Source organism: Hyla sarda, chromosome 4, assembly GCF_029499605.1.
Source record: "Hyla sarda isolate aHylSar1 chromosome 4, aHylSar1.hap1, whole genome shotgun sequence".
In the NCBI taxonomy this organism is placed as follows: domain Eukaryota; kingdom Metazoa; phylum Chordata; class Amphibia; order Anura; family Hylidae; genus Hyla; species Hyla sarda.
This window is the reverse complement of record NC_079192.1, coordinates 341817547-341837667: the sequence shown is the minus strand read 5'-3', so window position 1 is coordinate 341837667 and position 20121 is coordinate 341817547. Positions and strand designations below refer to the sequence as shown.

Below are 20121 nucleotides of genomic sequence, written 5' to 3'. Positions count from 1 at the left end.
AACTGTAGCGGGTGCAGAGGAGACTGACAAAGATAATTGATGGGAGGATTACAGGACCAAGGCAGGATATCAAGCTCGGGGTTATTTAGTTTGGAGAAAAGACATCTTAGGATCTAATCTAATCTAATGTACAAATATATGAACGGACAGTACAGAGATCTTTCTAGTGATCTTTTTATACCTAGCCCGGTAACCATGACAAAGGGGGCATCCTCCATGTCTAGAGGAAAGAAGGTTATATCATCATCACATAGAAGGATTCTTTACTGTAAGAGCAGTGAGACTGCGGAACTCACTGCCATGTGATGTAGTGACTAGTGATGTCTGACTCAATTAACACATTTGGTTATGTGGATGTGGATGTTTTTCTTGAAAAATATTTATGCTACTATAAATGCCTTTCTAATAGTCTACATAGTCACAAGGCAGCATCTCAATGTATTTAGGCATGTAGATGTGGGCAAGACAACTAGGCATGTAGATGTGGGCAAGACAACTTGGTGAATTTCACACGAAGCATCAGAATGGGGAAGACTGGGAATTAAAGTGACTTTGAATGTTTTATGGTTGTTGATTCCAGACAGGGTGGTTTGAGTATTTTAGAAACTAGGGTTTAAAGACAATGGCCTGAAAAAGAGAAAATATCCAGTGAGCAACACTTGTGTGGATGGAAATGCCTTCTTGATGTCAGAAGTCAGAAGAGAATGGGCAGACTGGTTCGGGATGATAAAAAGTTAATAGGAAATCAAATAACCACTCGTTACAACCAAGACATGCAGAGTACCATCTGTGAATGCACAACAAGTTGAAACTTAAAGCAGGTGGGTTACAGCAGTAAAAGACCACACCAAGTGCCACCCCTAAAAGCTAAGGACAGGAAACTGAGGCTACCATTGGTACAGGTTCACCAAAACTAGACAATGAAAGACTAGAAGAACGCAGCCTGGTTTGATGAGACTAGATTCCACCTGCAATATTCAGATAGCAGGGCTAGAATTTGACGTAAACACCATAAAAGTGTGGATCCATCCAGATTTGTATCAATGGTTCCGGCTGGTGAAAGTGGTGTGGGGAACACTTTAATGGCACACTTTCAGCGCATTAGTACCAATAAAGCATTACCTGAGTGTTGTTGCTGACCATGTCCATCTCTTTATGACCACAGTGTTCCCATCTTCTGTTCACATTATCTCAAACTGGTTTCTTGGACATGACAATGAGTTCACTGTACTCCAGTTGCCTTCCCAGTAACTAGACCTCAACAGAGCACCTTTGGGGTGTGATTAAAAGGGACCAATCACAATTTTATGATGCAGTTGAGAATATTACATAGTTTATAAGGTTGAAAAAAAAAAAGATATGGGGAATCCAGGAAATAGTTGAAATCCTTCACACGACTTAAAGTGAAGAAAGGAATGGACAATCCGATCGTGGAAAACCGGAACGTCCAAAGGAGCGCAGACCTCCGTTGCTAGCTACCTGGCCACCATCTTGGAGAGGGCAAGGAGGAGCAGTTAGGTCTTAAACATCGGTGCTTGTTCTAGCACACAGTGGAGAGCCCATTTTCCAGGCTTCAGAGGTCTGCGCTCCTTTGGATGTTTCGGTTTTCCACGATCGGATTGTCCATTCCTTTCTTCACTTCAATTTACTGGACTCCATTACCAAGAACCTAGAGGAACCTGGATGCTGCGACCTTCTACTTCTCCAAAGCCACTGTAGGTGTTATGCTCTGAGCATAACACCCTAAGTTAAGGGACCATCCTGCTGGCCCGACCTCATATTTGTTTGCACACCATCATAACTTGGTTTACCTGCACGAGGTGTGCACCATTCTCTCCTTTTTTTTTTCCCTTATACTCACAAGGCTTAAAGGGGTACTCTGGTGAAAAACTTTTTTTTTATTTAAATGAACTGGTGCCAGAAAGTTAAACAGATTTGTAAATTGCTTCTATTTAAAAATCTTAATACTTCCAGTACTTATTAGCAGCTGTATGCTAAGGAGGAAATTCTTTTCTTTTTTAATTTCTATTTTTGTCTTGTCCACAGTACTCTCTGCTGACATATCCGTCCGTGTCAGGAACTGTCCAGAGCAGCATAGATTTGCTATGGGGATTTTCTCCTGCTCTGGACAGTTCCTGATATGGGCATCAGGTGTCAGCAGAGAGCACTGTTGACAAGACAAAAAATAAATTCAAAAATAAAATATTTTCCTCTGTAGTATACAGCTGCTAATAAGTACTGGAAGGGTAAAGATTTTTTACTAGAAGTCATTTGCAAATCTGTTTAACTTTCTGGCATCAGTTGATTTAAAAAAAAAAATTCCATCGGAGTACCCCTTCAACTTGCTAGGGAATTTGGAAAGTCCTGTTATGGGGCCTGAATTATGATGAAAGGCAGATTTGGTAGCAGGGCCTTTCATCTTCCTTCCAGGGTCAGTCCAGATTTTCAGATTGGCGCAGAAGTTAGCATAGGTGCTGAGGCCGATTAATACTGGACTTACAAAAGGTGTAACCAAGTCTTTATTGAGAGGCTGTGAGAAACCTCTGATGAGAGTTGGAGTCCTGATGTGGGTAGCCTCAAAAAGGGGACATTTATCTTGGGTGAGTAACACATTTCTGGTGACTGTTTTATTGGATGGCTGGTAGCAAGCAACCTGTATAAAGAACATAGTGTGCCCTTTTTAATTGTTACTACTGTATGCCTGTATTTGACTGGAAGCAATAAAAAAAAGCAATCTGATTGGTTGCTATTGGCAACTGGTCACCATTTCCTCTCCACAAGTTTTGAAGAATCTCCCCAAATGAGAGAAATTTGCATCAAAATCTGCTGTGGGAATCCACCATGAAAGGTCAAATAATTCCATTTTCACAAATGTCTCTGACATTTAGGTAGATTTTTATTTTTAAATAACATCTTTGCTTTTATCTTGCAACTAAAAAAAAAAACTAAAATAAAGATTTTTGGGGGAAATAAACACAGCTTGCATGCCAGTTTTCAGTTGTAAGAAAAGTTGCGCATTTTTGCACAAACCTCATTTTGCACACAAATTTGTGACTTGTTTTACCCTCATTTTCTAATAACTTCCTCCCTAAAACCTCTTAAAGTCCAGCTCTGTCAGAATTTGTTCTCTAGCTAGAAAAAGTGAATCTCTGCAACAGTATCTGTTGTGCATGAATCCACCCTGGGGTACACTCACACATGCATATTTTCTGCTGCAGATTTGCTGTGGTAAAATCTGCAGCAGAAACTCTAAAAACTCAAAAATATGTACGTGTGAATGTACCCTGGCACAGATCACACATAAAGGCCTAAGCAATATCTTAGACCTATTCTAAGCAATATCTGGGGCCTGTCAGCACTACATAGACAGCCTGGGTATATTCTATGCATGCATGATATTATAGATTTAATATCATTATTAGTTTATTTATTCTGTAACCTTTGCATAACCTTTTTATGTCCTACACTGCCAGGGCTCTCATTGCCACTCACAGCATTGTTCTGTTCTGTGTAGTTTATGCTTCACAGCACACAGGAGGAGGAAGCCAGTGTGGTAATAGCTGCCACTTGTTCCATGGGACTCCTGTATTGTGCTCTAAGTTCACTGATGGCAGGTCAGTGTTTGTTAAAGGGGTACTCCGCCCCTAGACATCTTATCCCCTATCCAAAGGATAAGGGATAAGATGTCTGATCGTGGGGGTCCCGCCGCTGGGGACCCCTGTGATCTCGGCAGCGGCACCCCTGCACAGAGCAAACTCTATCTGTGCATAATGACGGGCGATACAGGGGCAGGAGCATCGGGACGTCCCGTCTCCGCCCCCTCTGATATCACGACCCGCCCCCTTAATGCAAGTCTATGGGAGGGGGCAGAGTCGTGCCTTCACACTGCTCTGACCCCGTCGTTACACTCAGAGTGAGTTTGCTCTGTGCAGTGATGTCAGCAGGGTGACTCAGCCGAGATCGCGGCGGTCCCCAGCGGCGGGACCCCCGCGATCAGACATCTTATCCCATATTGTTTAGATAGGGGGTAAGATGTCTAGGGGTGGAGAACCCCTATAAGGACTTTACTGTTACTTGAAAATATGTATTCTCGTAGTCTATAAGTACTTTGTGTATAAAAGTACATATTAAAAAAAACACGTGTGAGGTTTCCCATCACACGAGGAATTTATTTTTAATTAAAAAAAACTTCCCCACAATCCCTGGTTAACAATTTTATTTTAAAAAAAACATATGTTGGTCATCTATTTAGTCCAACGATTCCGAAGTAGTCCTCTGCATCCATGAATCCATGAAAAAAAAAAAAAAAACACAAAATGGGTTTGTACATTTAGGGTGCTCCCATGGGGGGGGGGGGGGGAGAGCTCCCATGAAGCATTGTGTTCCCAAATAAGGAGCTGACAGCTGTTGCTAAACTACAACCTCCATCATTCTCAGAAAGTCTTTGGTGCTCAGTCCACACAGCGGAATTTCCATCACTGAGTCTGCTGGAACAATGAACATTTGTTAATTTTTTCGGCTAAATTTGAGAGCAAAGTTCTATTAATCAATCTGATTTACAACATTTTATTTCAGCAGCAAAGTCCAGGCAAAATAATCACGCAGAAAATAATTATGGGGCAGATGCACTATGGAAATTCAGCAAGTAAATCTCTCAGTGTGAACAAACCCTTCTAGGAAGGTTTTCTTTGTTGGCCATAGCAACCAATCAGAGCTCATGTTCCATTTTACCAGAGCAATATGAGACGTGAAAGCTGAACTGTGATTGGTTGCTATGGCAAACAAAAATAATCTTACTACTGTATAAGCCTGCCTTTTCAATTGAAATATTTTTTTTTAACCTGCCACTGCAGTTTTTAACCCCTTAAGGACTCAGGGTTTTTCCGTTTTTGCACTTTTGTTTTTTCCTCCTTACCTTTTAAAAATCATAACCCTTTCAATTTTCCACCTAAAAATCCATATTATGGCTTATTTTTTGCGTCGCCAATTCTACTTTGCAGTGACATTAGTCATTTTACCCAAAAATGCACGGCGAAACGGAAAAAAATAATCATTGTGCGACAAAATCGAAAAAAAAAACGCCATTTTGCAAATTTTGGGGGCTTCAGTTTCTACACAGTGCATATTTCGGTAAAAATTACACCTTATCATTATTCTGTAGGTTCATACGGTTAAAAAGATACCCTACTTATATAGGTTTGATTTTGTCGCACTTCTGGAAAAAATCATAACTACATGCAGGAAAATGTATACGTTTAAAAATGTCATCTTCTGACCCCTATAACTTTTTTATTTTTCCACGTACAAGGCGGTTTGAGGACTCATTTTTTGCGCCGTGATCTGAAGTTTTTATCGGTATGATTTTTGTTTTGATCGGACTTTTTGATCACTTTTTATTCATTTTTTTAATGGTATAAAAAGTGACCAAAATACGCTTTTATGGACTTTGGAATTTTTTTGCGCATACGCCATTGACCGTGCGGTTTAGTTAATGATATATTTTTATAGTTCGGACATTTACGCACGCGGCGATACCACATATGTTTATATATTTATTTTTTTACACTGTTTTATTTTTTTATGGGAAAAGGGGGGTGATTCAAACTTTTATTAGGGAAGGGGTTAAATGACCTTTATTAACACTTTTTTTTACTTTTTTTTTTGCAGTGTTATAGGTCCCACAGGGTCCCTATGGGACCTATAACACTGCAAAAAAAAAGTAAAAAAAAGTGCACACACTGATCTCTTGCACAGATTACTGGCGTGTATTAACACGCCTGTGATCAGCATTATCGGCGCTTGACTGCTACAGCCTGGGTCTCAGGCACGTAGCAGTCATTCGTCGATCGGACACCGAGGAGGCAGGTAAGGGCCCTCCCGGTGTCCGATCAGCTGTTCGGGACGCCGCGATTTCACTGCGGCGGTCCCGAACAGCCCGACTGAGCAGCCGGGTCACTTTCAGATTCACTTTAGAAGCGGCGGTCAGCTTTGACCACCGCTTCTAAAGGGTTAATACCGCACATCGCCGCGATCGGCAATGTGTGGTATTAGCCGCGGGTCCCGGCCGTTGATGAGCGCCGGGACCGACGCGATATGATGCAGGATCGCGGCGCGATCCCGCTTCATATCGCAGGAGCCGGCGCAGGACGTAAATATACGTCCTGCGTCGTTAAGGGGTTAAAGGAGTACTCCGGCCCTGAGACATCTTATCCCCTATCCAAAGAATAGGGGATAAGATGCCTGATCTCGGGGATCCTGACATTGGGGACCCCCGCAATCTTTCATGCAGCACTCCGCTTTCATCAGCCTCCGGAGCAAACATCGCTCCGGGTCTGATGAATCACGATCACGGGGCCGGAGTATTGTGACGACTTGCTCCGCCCCTTCAATGCAAGCCTATGGGAGGGGGCGTGGCAGCTGCCATACACCCTCCCATAGGCTTGCATTGAGTGGGCGGAGCATGATGTCACACGGGGGCAGATAAGATATCTTAGGGGATAAGATGTCTTAGGGTGGAGTACCCCTTTAAGGAAAAGGAATAGGAAATATGAAGGAAGGACTTATACTTCTCCTTCCTCATGGATCCTCTTCTGACCTTGGCCCAAAAACACCAGAAAAAAACCTGTGTGAGAATCTAGCCTAATTTGTACTTTTTCTCAGGAGATGTAAGGTCCAGAACCATGTTTAACCTGTTCAGAAATGTTGACATGCCATTGTACGACACTCATCAGTTCTTAAATATAGAAGGGCTCAGGAGCTAAGCCCTTTGTATATGTGTCAATCTCCTGCCTGCAAGAGACGGCATTGGATCACGGCTTTTGAATCAGTTTGAATCAATTTTGCACCTACAGATCCATATAAGGGCTTGTTTTTTGCTTCACCAATTGTACTTTGTAATGACATTGATCATTTAATAACAAAATCTGCTGCTGCAAAAAAAATAAAAAAAATAAATATATATATATATATATATATATATATATATACATATATATATATATATATATATATATATATATATATATTTGTGGGGTGAAATAGAAAATAAAATAAAATAAGAAAAAACACAATTTAGTAAATTTTTAGGGCTTAAATTTCTATACAGTGCACTTTTCGGTAAAAATGACACCTTATCTTTATTCTATAGGTCCATATGGTCACAAAGATACCCAATTTATGTAGAATTTAATGTTACCAAAGTTCTCTTTGCTGATACCTCTGTCCATGTCAGAAACTTTCCCGGGGCAGGATAGGTTTGACATGGACAGAGCTGTCAGCAGAGAGCAATGTGGTCAGACAGAAAAGAAATTCTAAAAGAAAAGAACTTCCTCTCTAGTATACAGCAGCTGATAAGTAATGGAAGGATTAAGATTTGTAAATAGAAGTAATTTACAAATCTGTTTAACTTTATTGCACCAGTTCAAAAAAAAAATTCCACCCCTTTAAGGAGTATAAAATTGGCTTATTTGTCACACAGTTAAATATTGCCATGTAACAGTCTCTGAATCACACTGCATCTTAGCTAATCTTAGTGAACGGGGTTGTGTTGCAAACCGCAAATCGCATCGTGACCCAGATCGCATTGTGACCCCATTCATGTTCATTAGCTGAGATGCAGTATGATTCAGTGAGTAACATGGCAATATTTGGCTACACAGCTGTTGACATGGTCACGGTAACAGTATAGCTGTAGCCTAATAGTCTCACCTTATAGAGTAATACACACTGCACACACTTAAAGGGGTTATCCAGGAATCAAAAAACAGTTATTATAAACTTATTTGTTTCAAAAACTGCTCCCTGTCTGTCACTAGGTTGGGTGTGGTATTAAAACTTTGCTCCATTTACTTCAATGGAACTGAGCTACAGAACCACATCCAACCTGGAGACAGACGGGGATAACCCCTTTAAAAAGTGATCTTCTCAGCGCCTATTGTAGGCCTCATACATCTCTTTAATGCCTCACACTGTAATAATGCTCCCTACAAAGTAATAATTCCCCCTTTAATGTATAATAATACCTAATTTATGCTACTTACAGTATAATAATTCTCTCTTTTTGTCCCTTACAGCTTAATAATGCTTCTTTTGTGCCCTTTAAATAATAATCCACACCTAAAATCTCTTTACATCTGTATTTACCCCACTGTATTGTTGCCAGTCTGAAAGCTGTATTCTTTATATGAAAAACAAATTGGAATATTTATTTATTGATTCATTTACAGGAAATGTCTGAAAATGACATGCAGAAATTCCCCAAAACAAGAGTACCGTAAGTATACAACACTACTTATATTTATTAATAATTACTATGGAGACATAAAACCACATTTATGTATGTTATGTTTTCTTTAAAGGAGATATCCAGTGCTGAAAAACGTATCCCTATCCTAAGGATAGGGGCTAAGGTTCAGATTGCGGGGGGTCCGACCGCTGGGGCCTCCCGCGATCTCCTGTATGGGCCCCCGGCAGCCAGTGGGAAGGGGGCATGTTGACCACCGCACGAAGCGGCGGCTGACACACACCCTCAATATAACTCCATGGCAGAGCCGTCGCACTGCCTTCGACAATCTCCGGCTCTGCCATAGCGATGAATTGAGGGGGCGTGTAGGCCGACACCCGCTATCTGGCTAGCGAACCGGGGCCCCGTACAGGAGATCGCAGGGGGCCCCAGTGGTCGGACCCCCACAATCTGAAACTTATCACCTATCCTTAAAATAGGGGATAAGTTTTTCAGCACTGGACTACCCCCTTAAGTTGGTTATTCTTAGAACTGGGACTTGACAGAATTTTGTATCAGAGAATGCATCAAGCCCTTATGCTGGGTTTACACATAGTATTTTGGTAAGTATTTGGTCCTCATTTGGTCAGTGTTTTAGCCATGGGTTCAAGTCCTACAGGAACACATGGGAACTGAGTTCCTGCACTTTTTTCATGGCAGTGTTCCTGTTTACATGAGCAGGAGTCTGCAAGTCCAGCCCTTGAGTGGAAATGTTGGGTAAGTTCCCAAACTTCTTTCCCAGGATATGACCCCTGTTTTTATCCAGAACCAGGAGTGGGCCCAAAACACAGATAAATATGCAGGAGTAGATTTATCAAAACCTTTCCAGGGGAAAAGTTGCTGAGTTGCCCATAGCAACCAATCAGATTTAAGCTTCTTTCATTTTTTAGAGGCCTTTCCAAAAAGAAGCAATCTGATTGGTTGTTATGGGCAACTCAGCAACTTTTCCTCTCAACAGGTCTTGATAAATCTCCCCAGCAAGTCTTTATATTATTGCTTTTTTTCTGTGTCGGTACCAAATACTGACCAAAATACTGCCTTGGGTCCCCCCCCCCCCCCCTCTCTCTTCTTCTTCACCTTCCTGTCTCTTTCTGGAGGTCCCTCTATAAAGAAAGATGGCTTCTAAAAAGGATAGAGTTAAAGGGGTTATCCAGGAAAAAAAACTTTTTTATATATATATCAACTGGCTCCAGAAAGTTAAACAGATTTGTAAGTTACTTCTATTAAAAAATCTTAATCCTTTCAGTACCTATGAGCTTCTGAAGTTAAGGTTGTTCTTTTCTGTCTAAATCCTCTCTGATGACACCTGTCTCGGGAAATGCCCAGTTTAGAAGAGGTTTGCTATGGGTATTTGCTTCTAAACTGGGCGTTTCCCGAGACAGGTGTCATCAGAGAGCACTTAGACAGAAAAGAACAACCTTTACTTCAGAAGCTCATAAGTTCTGAAAGGATTAAGATTTTTTAATAGAAGTAATTTACACATCTGTTTAACTTTCTGGAGCCAGTTGATATATAAAAAAAAAAAAAAAGTTTTTTTCCCTGGAATACCCCTTTAAGATTGGGGTCCTTGAATGTTAAGGGATTGCACAATGCTGGTAAAAGATCTATTTTGGGGAAATTGTTGAAAAGAGAAAAGCTTGACATATTTTTTTTACAAGAGACACATTATATGCAGCAACATAAATTTGTTTAACTAATCGACACTTCCCTAGAGTCTATCATAGCTTCACACCGATTGCCAGAGCAAAGGGGAACAGCATTTTGATCATACAGGATTTACCGTGGGAGTGGGTGGATAGTCAGATTAATGAATTTGGGTGCAACGTTTTCGTTAAATTGCATCACAACAATTCACACTAGCCTCTGTGTACTTACCAAACACAAAACAAAGTATACTGTTGCCTCTAAATAAATTATAGAAAAACTAGAAACATTTACAGAAGGAATTTTAATAGTGGGGGATGATTTTTATTTGGTCCTGGACCCCCAATGGGGTACGTTAAAGGGGTTTTCTCATATGAGTTCTGCGGCTATCAGGAGATGCAAAAAGGAGCTACATGGCTGTCAACTGCTGGACGCCTGGCGCATTCTTCATCCAAGAGAGAAAGATTTTTAATTTTATTCAGCAGCTCATGACTCTTTTTCTAGAATAGACAATTCTTTCGTAAAGCAGAGAGATGTGGAATTGCTTCAGGTGTCAATGATTGACAGCATTGTCTTTTCAGACCTGGGGGCTCCCCTGCAAGGTCTGCCCCTGTTGTTTCCAGAATGTTGTGTATATTGCTTTAATGCCTAGACAGTCTCCTAATGTATAGGTAGTACAAAGGACCTGTGGGAGGTCTAAAGGACCTGTGTAAGTCAGTCATATGATTCGTTGTTACATGTTCTCCCAGAGATCACCAGCTTAACCTATGACCCGCAGCTTGACCAATGGGCTTTAGTCCAGCCCCCCACTATATATAGGGGCGGCCATTACAATTCACTCTCTTCTCTTAGCTCTTATGCTACCTTACTGAGCACAGCAACCACCAGAGATCCCAAAAGCTACAGTCATTCCAGTAAGTCTCAAGTCTATGTCTGCTGTCACTGGAACTAGTCAAGTCCTGCATACAGTAAAGTCAAGTCCAATCTCAAGTCAAGTTAATTACAAGTATATTGGTCCAGCAAGCTGCGAGGTCCTTCTGGGTCCTGGCCACCTCTATGGGAAATTTGGCCTTAGCTGTGAAGATAATTCCATCTGTTTTATATTTTGTAAAGCCTCTGTTTGACCATAACTGGTTGTGGACTCTCATTTCACTACTAGCAACTGGTGTAGCGGAGAAACCGGGCGTGTGGTGTTCCGGAACCCTAAAACCACACTGGCATCACGAACACTAGGGGTTAACAACATCTTGCCCCCAGGGTTAATACCATCTGATCCCACCACTCAAACCGCTACATCCATGGTCCCGACATACACCCGTGGGTCACCACACTAATTAAAATAGAGATTAAAGTCCCGCTACTAGCCCCCAGACAATGGAACTGGAGGTTAAATATGTCACTATTGAAAGATAAGCTGGTGTATAATGATTTAAAAAATCAATTGGTAGAATTCTTTGATAAGAACGATACTGTAGAGATCTCAATGGGTAACCTATGGGAGGCTCATAAATGCTATGCTATGAGGGATTTTAAAGAGTACCTATAATGAACTAAACTGTCCCTAATCCCCCCCCCGCCCCATCTGTCCCTGACTCTACCTGATACTAACCCTTCATTTATTTCTTTTCTAAAAAATAAAAAAAAACTTTGTACCTTGTACCTTTTCTCTTCTTCTCTTCTCTGCTCACTCTGCAGTCTGTGTGGGGGGGGGGGGGGGAAGGGGGCATGGCCTTCCCTTCCTTCTCTATGCTGCGATCCCTCTATGCATGCATAGAGGCTGTGAACACAGCACAGCCAGCAGCTCCTGAGTCTCCTCCTCTCAGTTCACTAAAGCATGTATCTTACAGAAAGGAGGAAGATCGGAGCACAGAGCTGCCGTGCTGCTGCTGGAGTCTGATGACCTCTGCTATGCTTGCTTGTCAGCCTGGCTGCACTGAGATTTCAGACTCATGCCAGGACGGCATGAGTCCGAAATCTATGAGAAATAGACATGTAGGGAGACCCCTAGTGGTCATATTTGAGAATGAAAAATAAATATGTAAATAAACATTTTAGGTAATGACATCTAATTAGAAAGTTGTTAGGCAGACATTAATGAACAATATATTTAAAGTTTTTTTTGATGATAGGTACTATTTCATAAAGCATGGTTCACGCATTAAGAGGGAGACAATAGCAACTTAACACACAATTAGAAGATTTAAGCATGCTGGAAGCACAGCATAAAAGGCTAGAAGACCCTAATATAAAACATATATGGGGAGATTTATAAAAACCTGTGCAGAGGAAAAGTTGACCAGTTGCCCATAGCAACCAAGCAGATGGCTTTTTTCATTTAAAAAAAAAGGGCCTCTAAAGGATGAAAGACGCGATCTGATTGGTTGCTATGGGCAACTGGTCAACTTTTCCTCTGCACAGGTTTGGTTAAATTACATTAGGTTGGTAGTGTCCCCCCCCCCCCCCCCCCACATTAGGTACAGCATAGTTTTCCCCACATTAGGTGCAGCAGTGTTCCCTATCCATACCCCCTGTCCAGACACCCCCCCCCCCCCCCGGGCCATTTTTTTTGGTGGGGGGGTCTGACTGCTAAGACCCTCACCGATCACCTCGGTTGAAGAGGTTCTCCAGCTGTTGGAAAGCTAAAACTCCCATCATGTCTGAAAAGCCTCTGGCAATAGGAGTTGTAGTTTTGTAACAGCTGGAGAGACACAGATTGGACACAGTTTTACCCATCATCACTGCAGAACTTACAAGTGACTACAGCTCTGATGGGACAGTCAGGAGAACACACAATGATATTAGTGACCTGAGTGACGTCTTCTGACTTGAGTGATATCTTCTCTGTTATCTTTTCCTCTTCATTTGGTCCAGAGACCAGGTCTTCCTCCAGCTCCATCTTCTCTGCAGAGTCTGACATCCAGACATCATTGGCTCCTCACTGTCAGCAGATCCTCATCCTCTGCATGAAGACGGTAATCAGTATAACCTTGCCAGAAAGTGTACCCTAAATAAAATACTGCCACACACTGTACCCTAAATAAAATACTGCCCCACACTGTACCCTGAATATAATACTGCCCCACACTGTACCCTGAATATAATACTGCTACACACAGTACCATGAATATAATACTGCCCCACACTGTACCCCAAATAAAATACTGCCCCACACTGTACCCACTAAATATAATCCTGCCACACACTGTACCCTGAATATAATACTGCTACACATTGTACCCTGAATATAATACTGCTACATACTGTACCCTGAATATAATACTGCCACACACTGTACCCTGAATATAATACTGCTATACACTGTACCCACTAAATATAATACTGCTATTCACTGTACCCTAAATATAATACTGCCCCACACTGTACCCTAAAAAAATACTGCCCCACACTGTACCCTGAATATAATACTGCCATACACTGTACCCTGAATAAAATACTGCTTTACACTGTACCCACTAAATATAATACTGCCCCACACTGTACCCTGAATACTGCCACACACTCTACCCACTAAATATAATACTGCCATACACTGTACCCACTAAATATAATACTGCCACTCACTGTACCCCTGAATACTGCCACAAACTGTACCCACTAAATATAATACTGCCACACACTGTACCCACTAAATATAATACTGCCATACACTGTACCCACTAAATATAATACTGCCACACACTGTACCCTGAATATAATACTGCCACACACTGTACCCTGAATATAATACTGCCACACACTGTACTCTGAATATAATACTGCCACACACTGTAACCTGAATACTGCCACATGCTGTACCCACTAAATATAATTCTGCCACACACTGTACCCATTAAATATAATTCTGCCACACACACTGTACCCTGAATATAATGCTGCTCCACACTGTATCCACTGAATACAATACTGCCACACATGCATACACATCATATATACATATACACCCCCTATCATCCTCTGTGTCCTCATCACCCCCATAACCCCCCGCCAAACCTCTCCTCATCATTACTATAACTCCCCCCCCCACCTCTCCCATCACTACTATAACCAGGGGGGGTTATGGGGGGTGATGAGGAGAGGTGCAGGGGGGGGCATCTCTCATCACCCCCATAACACCCCCCCCCCTGCACCTCTTATCACCCCCATAACACCCCTGCACCTCTCATCACCCCCCATAACACCCACCCTGCACCTCTCATCACCCCATAACACCCCCCCTGCACCTCTCATCACCCCCATAACACCCCCCTGCACCTCTTATCACCCCATAACACCCCCCTGCACCTCTCATGACCCCCCTAACACTCCCCCTGCACCTCCCATCACCCCCATAACACCCCTGCACCTCTTATCACCCCATAACATCCCTACACCTCTCATGACCCCCATAACACTCCCCCCCTGGACCTCTCATCACCCCCATAACATTCCCCATAACACCCCTGCACCTCTTATCACCCCCATAACACCCCTGCACCTCCCATCACCCCCATAACAGCCCCCTGCACCTCTTATCACCCCTATAACACCCCTGCCCCTCTCATCACCCCCATAACACCCCCCATAACATTCCCCATAACACCCCTGCACCTCTTATCACCCCTATAACACCCCTGCACCTCTCATCACCCCCATAACCCCCCCCCATAACATTCCCCATAACACCCCTGCACCTCTTATCACCCCCATAACATTCCCCTGCACCTCTCATCCCCCCCATAACATTCCCCCTGCACCTCTCATCACCCCCATAACACCCCCCATAACATTCCCCATAACACCCCTGCACCTCTTATCACCCCCATAACATTCCCCTGCACCTCTCATCCCCCCCATAACATTCCCCCTGCACCTCTCATCACCCCCATAACATTCGCCATAACACCCCTGCAGGCTGCACCTCTTATCACCCCCATAACACCCCTGCATCTCTCATGACCCCCATAACACCCCCCCCCCACACACCCATCTCTCATCACCATTGTAGTCCCCTAACCACCATACAATCCAGCCCCCCCCTGCCAGTTTGCTTACCCTGCCGGGGATCGTTGCAGCGCGTGAGTCTGCTGCTGCTCCTGCCACTGCACGGGGAGGATGCTGGAGGTTCGCGTGGGGACGTAGGCAGGGACAGGTCAGGTGGTTGGAGTAGACGTGCGTGCCTGCGCGGGGCACGTGACGTCTCTACTCCCATCAGCCCCTGACCTGTCCGGCCCTGCTTTGTTTCTTAAGGGGCCCGCACCCTACAAAAAGGTAATTTAATTGAAATGTGCGGGCCCCCCGAAGTGCCCCGTCACTACAGGATGGACAAGCACCGGCTCTGCTCGGGGCCCCCAGCCGGCTAAGCAATTGCTTGGTTTGCTGGTCCGGTAGCGACGGGCCTGCTTCGGATGGGAAAGCTCCAGGACCAGATGGTCTTTCACTGGTTTATTATAAATAATTAAGAGAGATTGTGTCCCCTTGTTTCTTAAAGGCATTTAATGGGATTTGTCATGGGACTCCTCTTCCTAGGGATACTAGTAGAGCAATCATTGTGGCTATTTCGAAAAAGGGGAAGGACGGTGCCCAGTTCAAATGTTACAGGCCAATATCGCTACTGAACATAAATTTTAAATTGTTTTCTAAAATCCTGGCCCATAGAATGTCTGCTTTGATGGGGAAAATTATTCACATAGATCAAAGTGGTTTTATGGTAAACAGAGAGGCTAAAGATGACACCACTAGAGCCATAGATCTGATCCAGTTCATCCAATCTAGAAAGATTCCTACAATGACACTGTCTACAGTTGCAGAGAAGGCTTTGGTCCGTGTGAACTGGGTTTATATGGAGGAAACACTGAGATACCTGGGGCTCCAAAATAATTTTATATGTTGGGCACTAGAGCTAAATAAATACCCCACGGCGAGAATCCGGGTAAATGATAACTTGTCAGAGGAGTTAGAGATTCGGAACGGAACTAGGCAGGGTTGTCCCCTTTCCCCCCTGATCTTCATCCTGGTACTGGAGTCCTTTTTATGCAGAATCACGGTGAACAGAGATTTGGAGGGAATACCAGTTCAGGGGATAGTACACAAGGTGGCTGCATATGCAGACGACCTTGTATTCTTCATCACAAAACGCCTAGTCACTCTCCCTTTGCTGATGAGTGAATTCGAAAGATACACTCGTTTGTCTAATTTTAAAATAAAATGCGGCAAGTCAGTAGCTCTGAAAATATCATTAACAAAGGAAACTGTAGTCCTCCAGCAGAGGTCCTTCAATTTTAGCTGGGCCAAACAAGCCATAAAATTGCTTGGGGTTAGGTTTTTGGTAGATAGGAAGGACTTATAATCTAAATTTCCCTCCCTTGATTACGTCTGTATGCCAACAGTGTCGTAACTGGCCACCAAATCTCTTTTCGTGGTTTGGTCGTTATGCGTCATACAAGATGATGATTTTACCGAAGATTATGCATTATTTCCAGTGCCTTCCAATTAAACTTCCTACAGTTTTCTTCAGGGAGATGGTTAAGATACAACATGAATTAATATGAAGTGGAAAGAAAGCAAGAATTAAGAAAGAGACCATGTGCTTGCCCAAATATAATGGGGGAGTAGGCTTACCAGATTTGAGGGGTACATTTGGCTCGGGTGATAGAATGGTGGAAGTGCGCATATGTTAAACCATGGGTTTTGGTGGAAAAGGGAGAAACTAAATTAATGTTAAATTGCCTTCCATGGTCTAAAGGGAGGGAATGGACAGACCTTAAGAACCATCCAACAGTCAGTCCGACTTTGATGGTCTGTGAGGATGCTAAAGTACGTCAATATCTCTTCCCCCATAATTCACAATTAACCCCCATTATAGGCAACCCTGCTTTCCATCCAAGCCTGGAGGATCCCATATTTAAAAATGGATTGAATGTGGTTTATTTAGAGTCAGACACATGAGAAATGACGCCTCAGTTAGTTCTTGGTTAGAAGTAGCAAACATAACCACACCGACCCCCTTGGGAGCTTGGAGGGTTTTGCAACTAAAACATTATATGGCTTCCATACCACTGCCAGAATGGTACGCGACTGACAAAGGGGGAAAGGGACTTAGACCTACAGCTTTCTCCTGAAGAATGGTCCAATATTTTTAAAACATCACATAGTTCTGTTGTTAGTACACATGCCCAAGCTAATTATAAGATTATATCTCATTGGCACAGAGTCCCTAGAGGGAAATACGAAGTGGAAGGTAATAATGAAGCATTATGCTGTGGTAAAGCAGAGGGCACCTACCTGCATTTGCTGTGGCAGTGTGAACCTATTGCGGAATTCTGCGGGAAGGTATACAGGATCATTTGCAAGATCACTAGGTTAGAAGTACCATGGTCATCCACTTTCTTTTTTATTACAACACAATGATATACCACTGAAGAATTATAGATACTCCCTGCTCAGTTTCCTTCTATCAACAGCTAGAGGTTGTATAACTTTTTTTCGGAGACAAAGGAAGACCCCCTTCAGTTCCTTTTACGTATCTTGAAGATCTGAGACTTTCTAATAGTGACGCAGAGGAGGTGTTCACTAAAACATGGTCATTTGGAGACACTACCAAATGACATCAGAATATTTGAAGAGGTTAGGTGGAGGGAATGAACTGGGGGATAGAGGAGGGATAGGTTAGAATTCAGAGGGTGTGAGAAGGTTGGGTGTAGGAGGGGAAGGAGGAGGGGGGGATATAAACATAAATGCAGAATGGAAATAAGTCAGCATAGAGAGAGACAGGTGAAGCCTGTTTTTTCTCTCTCTTTTTTTTTTCTCTCTTTTTCTTTTTCTCCTTCTTTTGCCAATTGTTAGAAGTAGCACTGTGGTTCAGTTAAGACATTATTCTGATGCTTGCTTGTGGCTTCAGTTAGATTGTTTAAGGTGTGTAAAATAAAATAAAGAATGAAAAAAAAAACAGCCTTAGGGTAAATAGTGGGCAGACATGCTGTGGATTTGCATTGAGCAATGTGGTTTTTATGTATTACTAGCTGAGTACCCGGCGTTGCCCAGTTTTTCCTTCCTAATCCTTGTTGGGGAGAAAAATCTATGACTTCATATTCCATCCTCATATATTGTTGTCATATTCCAACCCCATATCCTGTCCCCATATCCCGTCCTCATATGTCAACCTCATATCCTGTCCTCATTTCCCGACCTTATATCCTGTCCTCATATCTCGACTTCATATCCCATCCTGCTATCATGACCTCCCATCTCAGCCTCCTATCCTGTCCTCATATTACAACCTTCTATCCCATCCTCATATCCCGTTCTCATATCGCGACTTCATATCCCGTCCTCATATCCTGTCCTCATAGCCCGACCCCATATCACGTCCCTATATCCTGTCCCCATATCCTGACCTCATATTCCATCCTCCTATCATGTCCTCCTATCCCGACCTCCTATCCCGTCCTCATATCACAACCTCCTATCCCGTCCTCATATCTCGACCTCATATCCCATCCTCATATCCTGTCCTTATATTCCGACCTCGTATCCTGTCCTCATATCCCGTCCTCACATGCTGACCTCATAGCCCGTTCCCATATCCCATTCCCATATCCTGTCCCCATATCCCGACCTCATATCCCGTCCTCCTATCCCATCCTCCTATCTCGTTCTCCTATCTTGACCTTCTATCACGTCCTCATATCCCTTCCTCATATCCCCGCCTCATATCCCATCCTCCTATCCTGTCCTCATATCCCGACCTCAAATCCTGTCCTCATATCCCGTCCTCATATCCTGACCTCATAGCCCGACCCCATATCCTGTTCCCATATCCTGTCCTCATATCCCGACCTCATATCCTGTCCTCCTATCCTGTCCTCTTATCTCATCTTCCTATCTTGACCTCCTATCCCTTCCTCATATCCCGGACTCATATCCCGACCTCATATCTTGTCCTCATATCCCAACCTCATATCCCGTCCTCATATCCCAACCTCATATCCCGTCTTCATATCCTGTCCTCATATGCTGTCCCCTACATACATTTCCTGTAGATTTGCATGGGACTTTAAACAAAAACCCCGACCCTCACAAATGGGGGTAGTTAAGGGTTAAATTAACTATCCAATATTTTAAGTGGACATGTAAGTAACATATGATCAAGCATTATTGAAATATGTCCAGCCGTTTGGAAGTTATGCAGTAACATATATTTCCCATAGACTTGTATGGGACTTTAAACAAAAACACCGACCCTGGCAAATAGGGGTGAGTACTGGTTAAATTACCTATCCTATGTTTGTTGTTGACATATAAGTAACATGTGCCAAGTTTCATGTTAATATCTTCAGCGGTTTGGACGTGATGCTGGAACATACACACACACATACACACATTGAGTTTTATATATATAGACTAGCTGAGTACCCGGCGTTGCCTGGTTTTTCCTTCCTAATCCTTGTTGGGGAGGGAAAAAAACAAAGGAGGAAGCTTTTGACTTCATATCCCGTCCTCATACATTGTTGTCCTATCCCAACCTCCTATCCGGTCATCCTATCCCGACCTCCTATCCCGACCTCCTATCCCGACCTCCTATCCCGTCCTCCTATCACGTCCTCCTATCCCATCCTCCTTTTCCGTCCTCCTTTCCCGTCCTCCTTTCCCGTCCTCCTTTCCCGTCCTCCTATCCCGTCCTCCTATCCCGTCCATCTATCCCGTCCATCTATCCCGTCCTCCTATCCCGTTCTCCTATCCCGTCCTCCTTTCCCATCCTCCTTTCCCGTCCTCATATCTCGACCTCTTTTCCCGTCCTTCTTTCCCGTCCTCCTTTCCCGTCCTCCTTTCCCGTCCTCCTATCCTGTCCTTCTATCCTGTCCATCTATCCCGTCCTCCTATCCCGTCCTCCTATCTCAACCTCCTATCCCGACCTCCTATCTCGACCTCCTATCCCAACCTCCTATCCCGACCTCCTATCCCGACTTCCTATCCCGACCTCCTATCCAGTCCTCCTATCCCGTCCTCCTATCACGTCCTCCTATCTCGACCTTCTATCCTGACCTCCTATCCGGGTCCTCCTATCCCGTCCTCCTATCCCGTCCTCCTATCTCGACCTCCTATCCCAACCTCCTATCCCGACCTCCTATCCAGACTTCCTATCACGACCTCCTATCCAGTCCTCCTATCCCGTCCTCCTATTGCGTCCTCCTATCTCG

General features: G+C 43.5%; 1 protein-coding gene across 1 annotated transcript in view; it reads left to right on the top strand.

The window, feature by feature from the left end:
- LCP2 (lymphocyte cytosolic protein 2) overlaps positions 1-20121 on the top strand; it is a 143871-nt gene that overhangs the window by 9918 nt on the left and 113832 nt on the right. The window contains exon 3 of the mRNA XM_056516522.1: positions 8226-8272. Within this exon, the coding sequence (XP_056372497.1) occupies positions 8226-8272 (47 nt within the window). The remainder of the gene's footprint in view (positions 1-8225; positions 8273-20121) is intronic.